The sequence below is a fragment of the Phyllobates terribilis genome, unplaced genomic scaffold, assembly GCF_046119375.1.
Source record: "Phyllobates terribilis strain yellow unplaced genomic scaffold, ASM4611937v1 Scaffold_2__4_contigs__length_985480577, whole genome shotgun sequence".
NCBI lineage: Eukaryota > Metazoa > Chordata > Amphibia > Anura > Dendrobatidae > Phyllobates > Phyllobates terribilis.
In genome coordinates, this window is record NW_027362762.1 from 95,017,575 (window position 1) to 95,039,193 (window position 21,619).

Below are 21,619 nucleotides of genomic sequence, written 5' to 3' on the forward strand. Positions count from 1 at the left end.
CCCAGAAAATACAGTTTCCAGGCTGCAATCACCCGTGCTCCTTGGGAATCTTGCCTGCATTCTGCACCAATTGTAAATTTCTGCTCACTCGGCAGTGCTTGAGGTATATATGAGAAGCAATTTCTTAAACAATTTCCAGGCAGGTTTATTCAAACTTTATAAACCGTGCAGTTAATAAATCATATCATGGCCCTAAGGAAAACAAAAATAGTCCAAGTACAGTGGCATCAGTTCACCCAGACAGCGTAACATCCAGCACAAAAATCTCTGGCAAGAGACTTAACATAGGAGGACTTCTCAGCTCCACTCTAAGTCACTGAATGAGACAACTGGTCTCCTTTTTAATTGCCATACCGAACTCCGGGATGGGGATATGTGAGCAGCCAGTCCCACCCATCTCTCTGACTGCTCGTAAATCTGGTGCTTCACATGGCCTATTAACTCTCTTAGCACTATATGTGCTGGAACCTGCTTTTCCGGGCTTACACCACCAAGGCTACCAACTTCGATGATACATATCTCCCCTCGAGGACCTTTCTGGCATTGATCTTATGCCCTTTATTAAGGTTTTGCTATTTTTTTAAGCATTGTCCCCTTTTTTGAGTGTTCTTCGTGCAGATATAAAACAGCATTTTTTTTTGTTTATTTTTGGCTTTATAAACTGTATAACAGTAAAAATTTTTATTCCCTCCTTTCCCCAGCATATTCACAAAGGCTGATAATCAGTAACTATAAGATTGTTATTGTTGTGTGTTTTTATGACCCGGTGGACTTTAGCGATAGATCACAGTTTAAGCAATTAGTAATATAAAGTCTTCATTCAAGTGTCGGCTACTTGCGGAACAAAGACTCTGAAAAGTTCACTTCAGTAATTGAAAGTTTATGTATTCGTTTTATAAATTGCTGGTAGTTTATGACCAAAGTATAGCTGTAAATTGGTTAAAGGGTAGCCAGCAAAACGAAGAAATGTATTGCTGAATTTATATAAGGAAGTGACATTTTCTACTTATTGCTCCTTTACTCACTATAAATTACAGGAGATGAGCTGCAAGATCTTTTCCTGATGGCACAGGATGCCAGATAGACTACATATATTCATGGATCATATATTTGGTGGTCCTGTCTTGGGATTCAACTTCTGTGGCTATCCATTTTGCTCTGTAAAATACTCTTTTTTCAATTAATATTGAATAATGCATTTGACTTATGCATCCCTGATTTAAAAGGAACCTGTCGGGTGATTCATGCTGCCCAAATCGCTGGCACCATGAATTAGGGACTGACTGCACGATTACTGCTTTGTATATTTTTCTCCAAAGTGTTACGGCATTCCAGAGAAAGTATAATTTAAAGATTCTAGGGACCATAGCGAGAAACAAATCCAGTCCGGTGCACCATCCCAGGCCAGCTGCTCCCATCGCTGCTACAGGTCATTGTCTCTTCCATAGGGAGAGACCTGTCAATCACCTAGAGCAGCACTGGGAGAAGCCGGCCAAAAATTGTATCCTCAGAGAATTGTACAAAGATTGCAATTTCCCACCTATTACCAAAAGAGGTGATGTGTCTAAACACTGGGGGGGGGGTCAGCTGATCGCCGTCTGCTCTGTGAATGAAAAAATTTGTCATGCATGCACACTATTTCTCCATTCAAAGTCTATGGGACTGATGGAGTTAGCCGAGTACCGAGTATTCAGTTAACAGGTGAAAAATGTGACCTTGGTACATTTTTAAATCACTTAGTAATAGATTAGTAATCCCTACCCTGTGGAAACTTCTTTCATCTTATGATGTGTGAAGACCCAGTTTTTGTGAGGCCACTAAATACGTTAAGGTCAACCATACACGTAAGATGCCTGTCTGCCAAGATATCGTTTGGCTGACAGCCCTCTCAGCCGACTCTCCCATACACAGGATCGCTCATTCTGCCAAGCGATCCCGTGTTCTCCATGAGAAAGCCATTGACTGACATATCGGCCATCGGCTTATCTCTGGGAGAACAATGCGATCGGCAGTCAGAAATCGGACATGCCTGATCAACATCACTCCCGACCATCATTTTCTCAGCGCCCCCATATACATTAGATGATCGACTAAACCTGTCGATATCAGCCAACATAAGTCTAATATATGGCTAGCTTTAGGCCCCTTTGCCCCTGTTTTTTATCTTGTTTTGTGTGCTTTGCGCATTCTTTTTGTTTATACACAATTCTTCATTCTATTTGTGCCTAATAACATTACAACATCTGAACCTACTTCGACTTGTTTATTATAGAGTCCGTCCCTTGTACAACACCGCAGCGCTTCATCATAACGATAGGTATATCTATGATTCACTTCCAAACTGTATTCTCTGCTGTGTGCCCCCTCTCACTTGCTGTAGTAAATGTAATAGTCAGTGCCCATAGAAATCATAGTAATGCTTTGTCTCCTCATGTAGCCATAGAAACGTTTTCCCCAATAGTCACAGCAGTGCTTCCCCCTTCCTCCTCCTAGCAGTCACATCAGAGTTTCACTCTACCCTCTCACCCCTGTCCCACCACATACCCTCCTTCCCTACTCCCATAATTCAGCCTTAAACTGAATGTTACTTCCTGAACTGGCATTGAAATCTTTTAAAGGGATTGTCCAGGCTTCTAATTCAAGGCTGCAGTCACTCTATGTGACTTGCATACTTCCGACCACATTCTGACTAGACTTATCCGGCCTCGTTCAATTCACTTGTATTGAGCGAGGCTGAGCACGTCTAGTCGGCATGTGACCGCTTGTAATCAAATGACATACTTGCAGTCACGCTCTTGGTGCCAGGCATTGGAGAAATTTGTCAGCGCCCACACTGTGTGCCTTGAGGATTCACAATTCTGCTGTCACATACAGTGACGGCAGACTTACGCTTCAAGCCTGGATAACCCCTTTAATGTTCTTATTATTTAACAGCAGCTAATGGCCCTTTGACACATCCGTGTCCACTCGTGCTGCGGATAGAGGGTTATTGCATATGTGTCTGTGTCGGGGTGAAAAAAAGACATATGGTGAGAATGCAGAAGATTTTCTGCTCCATATGCACTTGAGGAAGATCAACTGCATTTTTCAGTGCCGGCATATGCATTCAGTGGAGAAAATATCTGCCGCGTAAATTGACTAGAACTACAAGTTTCAGATTCTTAGCATCTCAATTTATGCCGCAGATGAGTGCGATGCAAAGGGTGGAATGTGGGCTTTCTCCTGTATCTTCACAATAATCCACTGCGGTAAATACTGCTATGAGTTTTTCTGCAGGACCTCTGCTGCGGGATATTATAAATAGGTTCAATGGGAACATAGTCTTAACATAACTTCAAAGTTTATGGAATACATGAAAATTCGTAATAACTTTTTTTTTTCTTTTTCAGTGGTCTCATTGGTCGCAGCTGGGCCATGGTGTTTGCAAGTGGTGGCTTTAAAGTCAGACTATATGATATTGTGAAAGAACAAGTCACTGCCGCTCTGGAGGATATACGGTATGATGGGATAAAATTTGGGATTTTATAAATACTAGAGATAATCTTTGCTATGTTGTCATAAGTCAAATATATAGAAGCCTACAAAACCGCTTTGGTAAAATCAAAGGGGTGTTGGATCAATATATGGACGAGTTATCCTTATGTAGATAATCATTATCAGATTTGTGGTTATCAGTGTCAGATTGGTGGGGGTCCGGCACCCAGCACTGCCACCAATCAGCTGTTTCCAACTGCAGCAGCCGGGTGTAAACAGTTATGTTGCTGAACAGCACAGCGCCATCTGGGTACTGCTGGGTACTGCAGATCAGCAACTCACTGATCTCATTTTAATGACCCACCCTATAAGGAAAAGTCATCAATATCATAGGAGTGAAGCAAACCTTTAAACTAAAAACAGTTTCTCTTAATGCATGCTGTATGACTTGAGGATTTTATGCTGCCAGGGTATGTGCGTATATGCAGGAGCTAGGGCATGTCTGGCACACCTTACTGGAGTTAAACAAATGCCTTCAATTCCTGCCTCTCTAAACATGCCAGCATTTTGGGTGAGTTACAAGAAAGCCCAATAATACTTTTTGCTTTTGTTTCCATTTTCCAAGACCTGTAACGTTTTCATTTTCTGGGATCTGGGACTGTGTGATGACGTTTTTATTGATTCCATTTTGGGGTAGATACGATGTTTTAATCGCCTCTTATTATATTTTATTGCAATGTTGCAGCGGCCCAAACAATGTAATTCTGGCGTTTCGATTCTCCTGTTATGCCATATACCGATAGGATTAATTTATTTTATATTTTGATAGATCGGACATTTACAACCGCATGATACAAAACGTGTGTTTTTTTTATTGTTTTATTTTTAATGGGTAAAAATGGGGTGATTTTGAACTTCTTTTGTGTGCCACATAAACAAGCCCTCATACTGTACGTCGATGTCGACAGAAAAATGGAAAAAGTTATGGCTCTTGGAAGAAGGTGAGGAAAAAATGAAAGCGCAAAATCAAAAAATTCCCTGTTCCTTATGTAATGTGGGCTTTAGCTGTGGGCAAAGTACTCGTGTCTTACGCTACATGAAGATGGAGGTCCTGGATGGGTGTGTGGGCTCCGTCTATGGGGGCGCTACGCCCTTGCAGGCAGCGTGATGCCGGTGACTTCAGCTGGCCAGGACCGGATCTTGAACAGTTCAATGAGGGAGGTCACCACTCGAAAATAAACAGTCTTTTACTTAACATTAACTTGGGAACTCTGTACAATAGATAGCGGATGTATAATTTCACTAACAATTCCTTTTATAATATAGAGCAATTTCACGCACTGTCTCTCTACCTCTTCCTGGCTTACTTGTTTCTGCCTCAAGTTCCTCTTTCTTCACCACAACCCAGCACAGTACTACAGTCCAGTAAGTGAAACTCCTATACTTAAACCCTCGGTTCTGTGTCCTTTTTTTCTCTCAGGGGAACAAGTTTGCCACTATAGCTGTTACTTAGTGTAACGGGTCCGGGAGGCGGAACCTCTGAGCTACTATACAAGGGGGCGGCCCTTGTAAGGGAGCGGGTGGCAGTCTCTGGATGAACGGACAGGGAGATACGGCAAGTGATCAGGGCAGTCTCTGGGTAAGGGGTAGGTACGACCTGTGATGGCAGAGCCTCCGGGTAGGCTAGCAGGCAGATGGTAGATGGGTGCTCCCAGGTGAGCAGGCGAGAGTCTCTGGAATAGCAGGTGGTCACGGCACGTGACGGCGGAGCCTCCGGGCTGGCAGGCAGGCAGGTAACAGAGAAGCGCTCCCAGGTGAGCGGGCAAGAGTCTCTGGAATAGCTGGTGGTCACCGCAAGTGACAACGGGACCTCCGGGCTGGCAAGCAGGCAGGTAACGGAGATGCGCTCCCAGGTGAGCGGGCAAGAGTCCCTGAGATAGCTGGTGGTCACAGCACGTGACAACGGAGCCTCCGGGCTGGCAAGCAGGCAGGTAACGGAGAAGCGCTCCCAGGTGAGCGGGCAAGCTGGTCCATAGACAGACTGACCGGAGTAGTAAGGCAGACCGTCGGACCTCAGGCAAGCAGGCAGGTAACTGATATGCGCTCCCAGGTGAGCGGGCAGGCTGGTCCTTAGACAGACTGACAGGAGTAGTAAGGCAGACCGTCGGACCTCAGACTGGCAGACAGGTAACAAGTATTCAGGCAGGAATCAGGCAGGTAACTGGCAGGTAACTGGCAGGTAACTGGCAGGTAACTGGCAACGGGACCTAAGGGCTGAAGCACAGGTGAGAGACAGGTGCAAACAACATTGCTCGGGCACCTCCATTTTGGAGGAGGTGCCTTATATATGATGAAGTCCTCCGGCCATTGGCCGGGGACTCTTTAGGGCGGCGTGCGCGGCCCCTTTAAGAGGAGGGAAGCGCGCGCGCCCTAAGCACAGGGGCCGGGAAGGAGCGCGCGCTGAGAGCAGAGCAGGAGGAGGACGCCGGGACGGAGCGCGCGCTGACAGCAGAGCAGGAGGGGGACGCCGGGACGGAGCGCGCGCTGACAGCAGAGCGGGGAGAGGACGCCGGGACGGAGCGCGCGCTGACAGCAGAGCGGTGAGGGGAGCAGCGTCCCTGCCTAGCAGAGGGCAGGGACGCCAGCGCTACAGTACCCCCCCCTTTAGGCCCCCCCTTTTTTAGGCCAGACAGAAATTTAGCTAGGATGAGAGGGGCATGGATATTCTCCCGGGGCTCCCACGTTCTCTCCTCAGGACCAAACCCCCTCCAATCTACCAAGAAAAAGGTCTTTCCTCTTACCCTTTTGGTGGCAAGAATGTTCTCTACCTCAAACTCGTCCTCAGCAGAAACCGGAGCAAGAGGCGTACCTGTAGACTTAGAAAAAGAGTTAAGTACCACAGGTTTGAGGAGAGATACATGGAAGGAGTTAGGGATCCGTAAGTTGGCCGGGAGTTTCAATTTATAGGCCACCGGGTTGATCTGACTGATAACCTCCAGTGGGCCGATGAACCGAGGCCCCAACTTATAGGAAGGGATCTTGAGCCGGACATATTTGGACGAGAGCCAGACTTTATCCCCAGGACGGAATTGAGGAGGATCCAGACGTCCTTTGTCAGCGTGCCTTTTCATACGCTCGGATGACAGAAGGAGTGCGGACCGGGTACTCTCCCATATGGAGGAAGACTCGCTCTTGTGATTGTTGTACGAGAATTCGGCCCTTGGCAGGAGATCCACCCAGTCAGAATGGTGAGCATTAACGAAGTGCCGGAGGTAACTGGTCAGGTTCTGATTGATCCGCTCCACTTGACCATTAGACTGTGGGTGGTAAGCGGAGGAGAAGTCCAGAGTGACGTCTAGCAATTTACAAGTGGCTCTCCAGAAACGAGAAGTGAACTGTACTCCTCGATCCGACACGATGTGACGGGGCAGGCCATGAAGACGGAAGATGTGGCGGATAAAGACTCTGGCCAGCTCGGGTGCAGACGGAAGACCTGGCAGGGGAATGAAGTGAGCCATCTTGGAAAAGCGGTCAGCGACCACCCAAATGACCGTACAACCGGCAGAGACGGGCAGATCAGTTACGAAGTCCATCGCTATATGCTGCCAGGGGGCAGCAGGTGCTGGCAGAGGAAGAAGGCGGCCGGCCGACAAGTGTCTCGGAACCTTGTTGCGGGCACAGGACACACAGGCAGAAACAAAGTCCATAACATCCTTGTGCAGGTTAGGCCACCAGTAGTGCCGGGTAATAAGCTGGAGGGTCTTTTTCTGACCGGCGTGGCCAGCTAGTTTAGACGAATGACCCCAGTGTAGGATCCTCTCCCGATCAGGTACCGATACGAACGTCTTACCAGGAGGGAGACAATTTAGACTCACGGAGGCCACCTGCATTACTCTGGCGGGATCGATGGGGCAGTCACATGGTCTACGAGGTGGTAATGTCTCTGCCTCCTCCATATCAAAGACATCAGCACAAGACCAATAAGGAATCGGAAGTCCAGGTAGATTAGCTGGGATAGGAGAGGGACGGACGGAATGGACGGGAACCAGACAGGTTTTATGACAGTCTTGTCCCCAGCGAAGGACTTCTCCGGTTTGCCAGTCAAGCACGGGTGCATGTCTCTGGAGCCAAGGCAGACCTAGCAAGAGGGCGTGAGAGAGTCCAGGCAGAACGTGAAGGGAGATACTCTCTGAATGCAGCATACCCACTTGCAGAGTAATGGATTCGGTGATGAATTGGATGGGGCGAGATAAGAGGCCCCCATCCACGGCAACAACAGACAAGGGTACAGCCAGAGGTTTGGTGGGGATGCGGTATTTCTCCACCAGGGACAGTGAAATAAGATTTCCGGCTGCTCCAGAGTCAAGTTGGGCTAGTTCGGAATAACGATTCTCCCCGCAGATGATTGAGACAGACAGCAGCAGGGATGGAGAGGATTTATTTTTGTCTAGATCAAGTCCTCTGAGCGAACCTAGACACAGGCGTTCTCCCGACCTCTCCGGGCAGGCACGGATCCGATGCTCCTTACTGCCACAGTAGAAGCAGCTCCCCTCGGCACGGCGAAAGTCCTGACGGGATTTGACCATCTTGGTCTGGTCGACCTGCATAGGCTCAGGAGAGTGTACCTGGGGAGAAACGGAAGGAGTGACGGGTTTCAGAAAAGTAGGACCCAGACGTGGAAGCCCCTTTTCACGGGTGACCTCTTTGGCACGTTCCTGGAATCGTAGGTCAATCCGGGTGGCAAGAGTTATTAGGTCATCGAGAGTGGTAGGAATGTCCCGACCAGCAAGTTCATCTTTAATACGGCTGGACAGACCCTCCCAGAAGACGGATACCAGAGCTTCGTTATCCCAGGCCAGCTCCGAGGCAAGGGTGCGGAACCGTATGGCATATTGACCCACGGTGAGGCTTCCCTGACGGAGGCGTAGCAGAGATGATGCGGATGAGGTCCTCCGTCCGGGTTCGTCGAAGGCTTTCCGGAAAGCCGTGAGAAAGGCAGGCAAGTCGGACACCAGGGGGTCTCCTCTCTCCCACAGAGGATTTAGCCAGGCCAGAGCCTCCCCGGTGAGATGGGACATGATGAATGCAATTTTTGCTCGGTCGGAGTTAAACTGGTGGGACAATAGTTCAAAATGCAGGGTGCACTGATTTATGAAGCCCCGAGCCAGGACGGAGTCGCCTCCGAAGCGAGGAGGTGCAGAGAGCCGGGGTCCGGAAAAGGATACCATGGTACTGGCCGTAGTTGCAGGATCAGACAGGGTGTTCAGGCGAGTATTAACATTCCGCAGATGACCCAGGATGGCCTCCTGTTGGGACTTCAGACGGGACAGTTCAAGACAGAGGTCCGAGAGCGAGGGAGCTTGGGTGCCACCGGGTTCCATGGCCCGAGCAAACTGTAACGGGTCCGGGAGGCGGAACCTCTGAGCTACTATACAAGGGGGCGGCCCTTGTAAGGGAGCGGGTGGCAGTCTCTGGATGAACGGACAGGGAGATACGGCAAGTGATCAGGGCAGTCTCTGGGTAAGGGGTAGGTACGACCTGTGATGGCAGAGCCTCCGGGTAGGCTAGCAGGCAGATGGTAGATGGGTGCTCCCAGGTGAGCAGGCGAGAGTCTCTGGAATAGCAGGTGGTCACGGCACGTGACTGCGGAGCCTCCGGGCTGGCAGGCAGGCAGGTAACAGAGAAGCGCTCCCAGGTGAGCGGGCAAGAGTCTCTGGAATAGCTGGTGGTCACCGCAAGTGACAACGGGACCTCCGGGCTGGCAAGCAGGCAGGTAACGGAGATGCGCTCCCAGGTGAGCGGGCAAGAGTCCCTGAGATAGCTGGTGGTCACAGCACGTGACAACGGAGCCTCCGGGCTGGCAAGCAGGCAGGTAACGGAGAAGCGCTCCCAGGTGAGCGGGCAAGCTGGTCCATAGACAGACTGACCGGAGTAGTAAGGCAGACCGTCGGACCTCAGGCAAGCAGGCAGGTAACTGATATGCGCTCCCAGGTGAGCGGGCAGGCTGGTCCTTAGACAGACTGACAGGAGTAGTAAGGCAGACCGTCGGACCTCAGACTGGCAGACAGGTAACAAGTATTCAGGCAGGAATCAGGCAGGTAACTGGCAGGTAACTGGCAGGTAACTGGCAGGTAACTGGCAACGGGACCTAAGGGCTGAAGCACAGGTGAGAGACAGGTGCAAACAACATTGCTCGGGCACCTCCATTTTGGAGGAGGTGCCTTATATATGATGAAGTCCTCCGGCCATTGGCCGGGGACTCTTTAGGGCGGCGTGCGCGGCCCCTTTAAGAGGAGGGAAGCGCGCGCGCGCGCGCCCTAAGCACAGGGGCCGGGAAGGAGCGCGCGCTGAGAGCAGAGCAGGAGGAGGACGCCGGGACGGAGCGCGCGCTGACAGCAGAGCAGGAGGGGGACGCCGGGACGGAGCGCGCGCTGACAGCAGAGCGGGGAGAGGACGCCGGGACGGAGCGCGCGCTGACAGCAGAGCGGTGAGGGGAGCAGCGTCCCTGCCTAGCAGAGGGCAGGGACGCCAGCGCTACACTTAGCTTCTCTGCTTGCTGAAATCTTGAAACTCCTGCCCGGGGCACTCTCTTCATCTCACGTTCCCTCTTCCGTCCTGGCCCGTTACCTCTCTGTCTTGCAAACTCGGGGCCGTACTGCTATTCCAGGACCCGTCTCCAGTGCATCACTTTGTCCTTTGATCACTTCTCCTTTCTTTACTCCAGATCACGCTATCCACTGCCTGGGTCTCCGCTCATGTCAGGGACACCCACGTCATGCGGCTCTGCTGACTAGTCAGAATTTAGTCTAGGTCTGCTTCTGTTGCACTCTGGGCCCTATATGAATTCCTTATGGGAAACTGTCTCTGTCCCTTTACCTTAGCCCCTCCCACTCTGGGCTAGTACCAAGCATTAAACCTACCTCTCCCTACTGTTGGGCAGAACACAACGCTGTTACCAATAACGCATGTCAAAATACACATTATACATTAAAATAGACTGCAACAATACATGTGTCTTCAAGGGGGAGAGTGGGCAGTTTGTCCATCTCCTTACACTGAAGGGGTTAATCTATATTAGCAATTCTTTTGCCGACATGTTTTATTTCTTTTTCGTAGATTTTCCATGTCACTTTTGTAAGAGGCTTCAAGCCTATGAAAGTGGCCTTCTATTTCCTGCCTAGTAGTCATCATGGATAGGATATGAACTTTCCAGTCCTGTTCTTCCGTTACTGAATGTTGAAGAGGATTGCTATCATTTTTGTTAGTAGTTGAAGGGCGAGCTTTGTGGAGCATATCTGATGAAGACCTGGTGGGGCCGATATTGTTTTCTAAATCAGATGTTGATGCAGGGTAGGATGTCCGCTCCAGGGACAAGAAGAGAGAGAAGCCGCTTGTGTCATCATAGTAATGGGAAGTGGCGATGAGCCACCTCGGATATCGGAGATGAATGAGATGGGAAACTTTCAATAGGACTAGTTTCAGCCATGAATTAATGTTTGGTGGCTGAGTATCTCCTTGTACAGACCAAGCCCGAAGAAGCCAGCTAGATTACTGTGTGTGTGCCTTGTGTCAGGCCGTGGATTTCAGGAGCTGGATAGAATAGTACTCAACGTAAAGTCCACTAAAAGGGGCACAAATAAAAGATTGTCCTGTCTTGTCTTTAAGCAAGTGACACCGGGCCTGATGGTGGGTGGCCCTCCTCTCAGTATTGTTAGATGAGTAATTGTATGGGGCGAGCAGAAACCCTCCCCCCCAAAAAATGCAGATAGCAGAAGCTATGGCTGGTATATCACTAACAATCAATAACCCCATATAATTGTTAAAAATATGTGCACTACCAAGTATCAGCAAAAGATGGCAGAAGAGTACTGCTTATATTGGGCACTATTACAGAAAGCATGGTGGAGGGTTTGTTTGAATTATTTGAAAGAAAGAAAAGGGGTTTGGTACCGTGTTAGCCAGTTGAAAAAAGATTGCTCTCAGTGGGAAAAACAAGATAATCTCATAGTTATGATACCTTTTAATGGCTAACAAAAATAAAATAAATGATGTTGCAAGGCAAGCTTTCGAGACAACTTAGATCGCTTCATCAGACATATTATGGCAAGGTTTATGAAGAAACACAAATATATGTACAGAAAGGAAGAAAAAAAAAGTGAGAAAGCAGATGCAGGGCATAATAAATTGACATTTAAATAAACAAACTGAGCTCAGAGAGGGAATCCTTAATTGGATTAGATTAGTGGTGTGAAAGTTTTATGGTCCCAATATCCATGTAAGATCAGAGGCCTGGTGCCTTCACTGTCTCTGTTTACGGGACACCACGGACCTTTTAAGAAAGCTATCTACCTAAGAGTGCCATCTTAGCCACCATGGCTGTGGAATCCCTATATGCAAACATCCCACTTGAAGATGGATTATCCGCCTGCCAAATGTTTCTTGAAGCTCCCTTCCGAATCGGTATTAAGACTCACCAGTAGTGTTGAGCATTCCGATACTGAAATATCGGGTATCGGCCGATATTCGCGGTATCGGAATTCCGATACTTAATTCCGATACTTTTACAATATCGAATACCGGAATCGGAAGTTCCCATAATGCCTGCGCTCTGCAGTGTCTCTGAAGGATGACAAGCTGAATGGCAGTGCTCAGCTGAGATCCAGCCTGTCATCAGAATGCCATCCCAGCGTGGGAGAATTCTCCTGATCGTTTAAAAGCCGGCGGGCGGTAAAAAGCCGCCGGCTTTTAAACAATCACACAGCCCCATACTGCTTCCCCGCAGCCTCCCACCCCGATCCTCCGCTCCCCTCGCCACCTCCCATCCCGATCGTAAGTTAGGACCGGGCGGGGAGCGCAGCACCAAGGAGCGGGGAGCGAAGGACCCGGGCGGGGAAGCCGGCAGTGAAAAGACTTCACCGCCAGCTTTCCCGTTCTGTGCTTAGCTTTCCCGCCGGTTATTTCAAATGAACAGCTGAGGTATCAGGTGATGCCGATCAGCTGTTCATTTGAAGTAGCCGCTGCCCTCAGAGGGTTCACGTGAGTTCATGCTTGACTGCATTGCATGAACTCACATGAACTTTCCCACGGCCGCACAGGTCAGCCTCACCTCCCAGACGATCAGCCCGTCATGATTGGTGTGTGTGGGTGTCTGTGCGTGTGTCTGCGAGTGTGTGCGGGGTGTCTGTGCGTGTGTCTGCGAGTGTGTGCGGGGTGTCTGTGCGATGTCTGCGGGTGTGTGCGATGTGTGCGGTGTCTGTGCGATGTGTGCGCGGTGTCTGTGCGATGTCTGCGGTGTCTGTGCGATGTCTGCGAGTGTGTGCGGTGTCTGTGCGATGTCTGCGGGTGTGTGCGGTGTCTGTGCGATGTCTGCGAGTGTGTGCGGTGTCTGTGCGATGTCTGCGGGTGTGTGCGCTGTGTCTGTGCGATGTCTGCGAGTGTGTGCGGTGTCTGTGCGATGTCTGCGGGTGTGTGCGTGCAGGCAGACATAGGCCGATGTGACACTACTACTCCCATCGGCCTATGTCTGTCCCCCGTCCACTCGTGCCAGCAGGATCAGCTCGATGGGAGCAGTAGTTCCCATCAGCCTGATCCTGCTATTTAAATTGCCCTACTGTGTCCCCAATAAATTTTAAATACATGTCATTGGTGGCCAGTGGTTGCCTACAATAAATTAGTTTATACATTACCTGTCCCCGCCGATCGCCACCTAAAATAAAGTAAAAAAAAAAAACTACACCTATACTCACCTAGACACCTAATTCCCCGAAGCCATCGATCTCCTGTAATAAAATATAAAATAATAAACCACAACCTTATCCTTACCCCTCCGTAGTAGTCCACGAGTGTCCCACGAAGATCTCCAGTTTAGAGCAGCCACATAGAATGTGACCTCTCTGAACCGCTGCCACCGCTAGAATGACTGGACCGTAAAGCAGCCCCGTCATTGCATAAGCGGGTTCGCCGGAGTTCAGGCAGCGCTGCTCCGGTTAGCTCCTTTACGGCCCTGCTGTATCGTGAGAAATTCCCACGGTACAGCAGTGCCGTAAAGGAGGTCTCCGGAGCAGCGCTGACTGAATGCACTCCAGTGACCTCAGTCAGTGGCTCCCTTCTGCTGGGAGCGGACGTGTTCCCGGCAGCGTGAGCTTACTGTTAGAACCTTGCTCTTAGTTTTTTTCCTTTGCTGGTCACATGACCTTGTTGGCCTATTTAATCCTGCTCCGCCCTTCTGGCTTTGCTGGACTTCATTGTATAACTACTTTCTAGCTAGCCTGTGCTCTGTATCTAACTCTGTTTGCTTGGTCTACGGACCTCTATGTTCTATATATTTTGTTTGTTCGTCTGTCTGCTACTATTTCTGTTAGGAGGTGTCCCATTTTCCTCCCAGTCCTTAGTACTTGTAGGGATTCCTTCCCCATATCTATAGGTCTCCGTACAGACTAGCTTAGGACTTTAGCAGGTCTGATCGCAGGATCAGGTCCCCTGTTACATCGTAGGGATAAAGCTGAGTTCTATCGTAGGGACAGATCTCCTCTCTTTCCTTAGCTCTGGTAGCAAAACATAACAGTAAGTCCAGCCTGCAAATTCTCTAAGGAAAGAGTTTTCTGTTCCATCATGGTGTCGGTTCTGGATTTGGCTAAACGCCTGCAGGGACTCTCTCTGGAGGTGACCGAGCTCCGTCAGCACGTGAGTAACTGTCCTGGAGCACATTTCTTGGAGCCTAAGGTACGTTTGCCGGATTTATTTTTTGGTGAACACCGAGAATTTTTTTCATTTAAAAATGCTTGCTTATTGTATTTTCGTTTGAGACCCAAGTCCTCTGGGGATGAATCCCAGCGCATAGGGTTCATAATGTCACTTTTGCGCAAAGAACCTCAGGAGTGGGCCTTTTCTTTGTAACCTAGTGATTCATGCTTCAGATCAGTGGATAGTTTTTTTTCTGCTTTGGGGCTATTATATGATGATCCTGACCGTGTCTCATCAGCTGAGACTGAGTTAAGACGTTTGAGACAGGGATCAGGTAATGTGGAAAAATATTGTACTCATTTCCGTCGATGGTCTACTCAAACAGGGTGGAACGATTCTGCTCTGAAAAGTCTGTTTCTTGCTGGGCTCAATGAAAGGGTTAAAGACCTGCTAATTGCTTATCCTACACCTGAAGATTTGCAACAGGCTATGCAATTAGCTATACGGGTGGATAGGAGACTGCGTGCAAGGGTTAATGAGAGCAAATCCTCTGCTATGTCAGTTTCTGGTTATGAGAATGTGTGTACTAACAGTGGTGAACCGATGGAGATTGGATCGGTGGCACCTCGCTCTCAAGAAAAAGACCGTAGATTTTCTGAAGGCTTGTGTTTCTATTGCGGAAAATCTGGTCATTTGATTAAAGGCTGTGAGCTTCGTATGAAGAAAGAAAAAAAAATGGTCAGTCATGCCCGTATTGCCTGTTTAAATTCCAAGGGTGTATTTTTAGCTGCTTCCACTATTGCTCAGGAGAAATTAATGGAATTTCGGGTGTTTGTTGATTGTGGGTCTACTCTGAATGTAATTGATGGGGGATTCTTGGAAAGACTCAATTTAAAACCCGAACCTTTATCATCCCCCATTGCTGTGGTTTCTGTGGATGGTTCCCCTTTGAAGAATATTACTCTCAAGGTCTGTGAATTTCCTCTCACTATTAATGGTGTTCACCATGAGAAATTGGATTTGGTAGTTTTGAATAACTTGCCTTCTCCAGTAATATTGGGATTGCCCTGGTTAAAATTTCACAATCCTGTACTGGATTGGTCTACCAGTGAAATTAAATCCTGGAGCCATAAATGTTATGACAAGTGTTGTAACGGGCGTATTGCAGCTTTGGATAGGGGAGAATTGCCTGTTCCTATTCAGGATTTTTGGAGAGTTTTTTCTGAGAAGGAATCGCAGGTTTTGCCTCCCCATAGAGACTATGATTGTTCTATTGAATTTGTCCCTGGAGCGACTCTTCCTAAAAGTCGTTTATTTAACCTTACTATTCCTGAGAGGAAGGCTTTGGAGGAATACATACAGACAAGCTTGGCCGCCGGTCACATTAGGCCCTCTAAGTCTCCTGTGGCGGTTGGATTTTTTTTTGTAAAAAAAAAGGACGGCGGTTTACGTCCTTGTCTGGATTTTCGTGAGATTAACAAAATTACTGTACGCAATCCTTACCCACTGCCATTGATTCCTGATCTGTTTAACCAGTTAATGGGGGCCAAGTGGTTCTCTAAAATTGACCTTAAGGGGGCATACAATCTGTTGCGCATGAAGGAGGGTGACGAATGGAAGACTGCTTTTAACACTCCTGTGGGTCATTTTGCGAATCTGGTTATGCCTTTTGGTCTTACTAATGCTCCTGCATTTTTTCAGAATTTTATTAATGACATCCTTAGACCTTTGATCGGCAAAAATGTGGTTGTGTATTTGGATGACATTTTGATTTATTCGCCGGATCTGGAGTCTCATTGGCGGAGCGTACGTGAGGTATTACAGTTATTAATGGACAATTCGCTTTTTGCTAAGCTGGAGAAATGTGAGTTCGCTGTACAGAGAATTAGTTTTTTGGGTTACATTATCTCCAGCGAAGGTTTTGAGATGGACCCGGTTAAAGTTCAAGCTGTACAGGAATGGCCTAGGCCTATTGGTTTGAAATCGATACAGAGGTTTTTAGGTTTCGCCAATTATTACAGAAAATTCATAAAAAATTTTTCTAGTATTGTCAAACCTCTGACCGATCTCACCAGGAAAGGTGCTGATGCGGTTCAGTGGTCTTCTGAGGCCATTGAAGCTTTTGTGTATCTCAAGGAGAGGTTCACCTCTGCTCCCATCCTTATGCAGCCTGATGTGACTAAGCCGTTTTTGGTTGAGGTGGATGCTTCCTCTGTGGGGGTTGGCGCAGTATTGTCTCAGGATAACGGGGATGGATTACATCCCTGTGCCTTTTTTTCCAAAAAATTTTCGGAGACTGAACTGAATTACGATATTGGTAATCGGGAATTATTGGCTATTAAACTCGCATTTGAACACTGGCGCCACTTCTTGGAAGGTGCGGAATTTCCCGTTCAGGTTCTTACGGATCATAAAAATCTGATATATCTTGATGCTGCCAAGCGCCTGAATGCCCGTCAGGCTAGGTGGGCACTGTTTTTCTCGCGGTTTAATTTCTCCGTTACTTACATCCCTGGTACTAAGAATGTTAAGGCGGATGCCTTGTCTCGCAGTTTTTCTCCCATAGTCGGTGCTGAGAAAGAGGAGAACATTTTACAAGAAGGTGTTGTGATAGCTGCTTTGGACTCCGTTTTGGAGGTGAGATTCTTAAAGCACAGGAGAATGCCCCATCTAACACTCCTCATGGGAGGTTGTTTGTGCCTGGGACCTTTAGGAGAGATTTGTTTGTTGAGTGTCACGAATCTCGGTTGGCAGGTCATCCCGGAATCTCTGAGACCAAGAGACTGGTGGGTCGCAGTTTTTGGTGGCCTGGATGGCAGAAGGAAGTCATTAAGTGGGTGCGTCAATGTACTATATGTGCTAGATCTAAGTCCTCACATACTCCTGCTGCGGGGTTGCTTTGTCCTTTGGAGGTTCCCAGTGCTCCTTGGACACATTTGGCTATGGACTTTATAACTGACCTTCCCCCCTCTGAGGGTTTTACTGTCATCTGGGTGGTCGTGGACCGTTTTAGCAAGATGTGTCACTTGGTTCCCTTCATCAAACTGCCCTGCGCTAAAACTCTCGCTAAGGCCTTTGTCAAGGAAATTGTCAGACTTCATGGCGTTCCTACTGACATTGTTTCTGATAGGGGTCCTCAGTTCGTGGCTCGTTTTTGGCGTGCCTTTTGTGACAGGTTGGGAGTTCATTTGTCGTTCTCGTCCGGATATCATCCTGAATCTAATGGCCAGACAGAAAGGAAAAACCAGGATGTTGAGCAGTTCTTGCGTTGTTTTGTGGCAGACAATCAAGAGGGGTGGTCTGAGTTTCTGCCACTTGCTGAATTTGCTCTGAACAATCATACATCTTCTTCTGCTGGTTGTTCGCCTTTTTTTTGTTGTTCTGGGAGACATCCGTCGTTTGGGTCGTTCTCCAAGTTGGGATCTGCCGTGCCTGAGGAGGAGAATTTTTCCGGTGATTTGGAGAGAGTTTGGACGGATGTGCGTGGTAATCTTCAAGAGGCCAACAGAAAATCTAAAGACTACTTTGATAGGAAACGACAGGAGGTTTTGTTCGCTGTTGGTGACATGGTTTGGTTGTCCTCTAGGAATCTGCGGTTGAGGATTCCTTCTAAGAAATTGGGTCCCAAGTTTGTAGGGCCCTTCAAGGTGCTTCAGGTTGTCAACCAATCTGCTGTTAGGTTGGAGGTTCCTACCTCCTGGAGAATTAATCTGGTATTTCATGTCTCTCTGTTGAAAAAAACTGTTGTATCGGATTGTGACGCCTCTGCCTCTGTTCCTCCGGTGGTGGAGGACGGGGAATATGAAATTTCTCGCATCCTTAACTCTAGACGGTATAGAGGTAGTTTGCAGTATCTTGTGGCCTGGAAAGGTTTCGGACCCGAGGATAACTCTTGGGTGAGGTCGGATGATGTTTCCGCGTCCAGACTTATCAGAGCGTTTCACAGGAGATTTCCTGATAAGCCTGGTCCTAGGGGATCCGGAGGATCCTCTTAGAAGGGGGGGTACTGTTAGAACCTTGCTCTTAGGTTTTTTCCTTTGCTGGTCACATGACCTTGTTGGCCTATTTAATCCTGCTCCGCCCTTCTGGCTTTGCTGGACTTCATTGTATAACTACTTTCTAGCTAGCCTGTGCTCTGTATCTAACTCTGTTAGTTTGCTTGGTCTACGGACCTCTATGTTCTATCTATTTTGTTTGTTCGTCTGTCTGCTACTATTTCTGTTAGGAGGTGTCCCATTTTCCTCCCAGTCCTTAGTACTTGTAGGGATTCCTTCCCCATATCTATAGGTCTCCGTACAGACTAGCTTAGGACTTTAGCAGGTCTGATCGCAGGATCAGGTCCCCTGTTACATCGTAGGGATAAAGCTGAGTTCTATCGTAGGGACAGATCTCCTCTCTTTCCTTAGCTCTGGTAGCAGAACATAACACTTACAGCAGCCATGCACAGCTGTCACCATCTCCAGATGTGACAGCTATGCATGGGATATCAGCGCAGGAACGTGGAAAGGTAACTATTTTTTTTTAGTAAACTAAGAATTAAATAAAATGGTGTGTTTTATTTCAAATAAATTATTTTTTTCTGGGTGTAGTGTGTTTTTTCTTTTTAACACTTTGTAGGTTAGTAATGGGGGTGTCTTATAGACGCCCATCATTACTAACCTGGGCTTCATGGCAGCTGGCGCTGACATGAACCCCATCACTATTACCCCCTGCCACCGCACCAGGGCAGCGTGGAAGAGCGAGGCTAAGTGCCAGAATTGGCGCATCCTATGGATGCGCCATTTCTGGGGCGGCTGACGGCTGGTGTTTCTAGCCTGGGAGGGGGCCAATATTCATGGCACCCTTCCTGGGCTATTAATATCAGCCCCAGCTGTCTGCCTAGCCTTTGCTAGCTATTAAATAGGGGGTACCCCACGTCATTTTTTGGGGGGGTCCCCCATTTTAATAGCTAGTAAAGGCTAGGTATTCAGCTGGGGGCTGATATTAGTAGTCTGGGAAGCTCCGTGAGTATTACCCACTTCCCAGGCTTCAAACATCTGCCCCAGCCGTCTGCTTAACCTCCGCTAGAGCCTAAAATTATGGGGGATCCCACGCCAATTTTTTTTAAAATAAATCCTTTATTTTAACACTAAATGACATTTGAGGAGTTAATAAAGATGCAGTCCCTAAATTATTATTTATTTTTTAATTCATTGTTCCCAAAAATTTTGACGTGGGCTTTGCCATATTTTTGTATGCCAGCCAGGTACAGCATCCAGCTTCTATGAACGCGCCATTTTCCGGGGTGGCTGCGGACTGCAATTTTCAGCGGGGGGGGGGGGGGGGCAGAAAGCTTGGGCCTCCCTGCGCTGCAGATTCCATCCCCCAGCTGCCTAGTTGTACCTGGCTGGACACACAAATAGGGAGAAGCCCCACGTATTTTTTTTTTTTTATTATTTCAGGAAATTCATGAAATAATTAAAAAAAATTGATGTGGGGCTTCGCCCTATATTTGTGTCCAGCCAGGTACAGTTGGCAGGAACGGGCTGCCCCCAACCACCAGCTGCCTATTTGTACCTGGCCGGACACAACAATATAGGGAAGCCCTTTTTTTCTTAATTATTTCATGAATTTCATGAAATAATTAAAAAAAAACAAACGTGGGGCTTCGCCCTATTTTTGTGTCCAGCCAGGTACAACTAGGCAGATGGGGGCTGGAATCTGCAGCGCAGGGAGGCCCAAGCTTTCTGGGCCCCACCCGCTGCAAACTGCAGTCCGCAGCCACCCCGGAAAATGGCGCGTTCATAGAAGCGCCATCTTCTGGCGCTGTACCCAACTCATCCAGGGCCCTGGTGCGGTGGCTCACTGGGTAATAAAGGGGTTAAGGCCAACTTGGCATTATCAGCTGGCCCTAAGCCCGAAATTCATGGGGTCACGCCAATATTAGACATGACCACCATGAATTTCTAGTAAAGTATTTAAAAAAAACACAAACACCCAGAAAAAAGTCCTTTAATTGAAATAAACACACAATTCTTTATTGTTCTAAATTAAACCATACTTACCATCACGCCCATTCCAGCTGAAGCCAACGATCTCCTGCAATAAAAGTAAAATAATAAAGCAACCTCATCCTTACCTTTCCATGGTTCCCAGGACAGTTTCAGCTCTGCTACATCGAGATGACAGGCTGGAACGCAGCAGAACGCTGCCATCCAGCCTGTCATCCCGCAGACACTGAGAAGCGCAGGCTTGCTTGTGCTCCTCAGTGTCTCTCTGTGACGGCATAAAGATGAGCCAAGGTCATGTCCAATGAACTCGACTCACCTCATGCACGTCACTGACAGCGTGGGAAAATTCTCACGCTGAAGCGCTGAGTGCAGCAGAATTCTCCCACGCTGTCAGTGACGTGCATGAGGTGAGCTAAGTTCATTGGACATGAACTCGGCTCATCTGGATGCCGTCACAGAGAGACACTGAGGAGCGCAAGCATGCCTGCGCTTCTCAGTGTCTGCGGGATGACAGGCTGGATGGCAGCGTTCTGCTGCGGTCCAGCCTGTCATCTCGATGTAGCAGAGCTGAAGCTGTCCTGGGAACCATGGAAAGGTAAGGATGAGGTTGCTTTATTATTTTTCTTTTATTGCAGGAGATCGTTGGCTTCAGCTGGAATGGGCGTGACTGTAAGTATGGTTTAATTTAGAACAATAAAGAATTGTGTGTTTATTTCAATTAAAGGACTTTATTCTGGGTGTTTGTGTTTTTTTTTTTAACTTTGACTATGGGGTTAGTAATGGGGGTGTCTTATAGACGCCTCTCCATTACTAACCTGGGCTTGATGTCAGCTGGCATTATAAGCTGACATCAACCCCAACCCTATTACCCCACTGCCACCGCTACAGGGCAGTGGGAAGAGCGAGGCTAAGTGCCAGAATTGGCGCATCCTATGGATGCGCCATTTCTGGGGCGGCTGACGGCTGGTGTTTCTAGCCTGAGAGGGGGCCAATATTCATGGCACCCTTCCTGGGCTATTAATATCAGCCCCCAGCTGTCTGCCTAGCCTTTGCTAGCTATTAAATTAGGGGGGACCCCACGTCATTTTTTTGAGGGGGTCCCCCATTTTAATAGCTAGTAAAGGCTAGGTATTCAGCTGGGGGCTCATATTAGTAGCCTGGGAAGCACCGTGGGTATTACCCCCTTCCCAGGCTTCAAACATCTGCCCCAGCTGTCTGCTTAACCTCCGCTAGAGACTAAAATTAAGGGGAACCCCACGCCAATTTTTTTTTAAATAAATCCTTTATTTTAACACTAAATGACAAGTACAGTAACCAACACTATCACTGTACTTCATATATATGTGACTGACATGTTTCTATCTATCTAATCTATGTGTGAAGCTCTATTCTGTCTGTTATAAATTGTCGGGTACCGCTGCTGAATTGCCGGCCGGCTTTTTTAAAGAGACAGTGCATGAAAACACTATTAT

The 21,619-nt window shown here is 48.1% G+C and overlaps 1 protein-coding gene across 1 annotated transcript in view; it reads left to right on the top strand.

The window, feature by feature from the left end:
* Positions 1-21,619, top strand: part of CRYL1 (crystallin lambda 1) — a 192,461-nt gene that overhangs the window by 13,765 nt on the left and 157,077 nt on the right. The window contains exon 2 of the mRNA XM_073662382.1: positions 3,390-3,497. Within this exon, the coding sequence (XP_073518483.1) occupies positions 3,390-3,497 (108 nt within the window). The remainder of the gene's footprint in view (positions 1-3,389; positions 3,498-21,619) is intronic.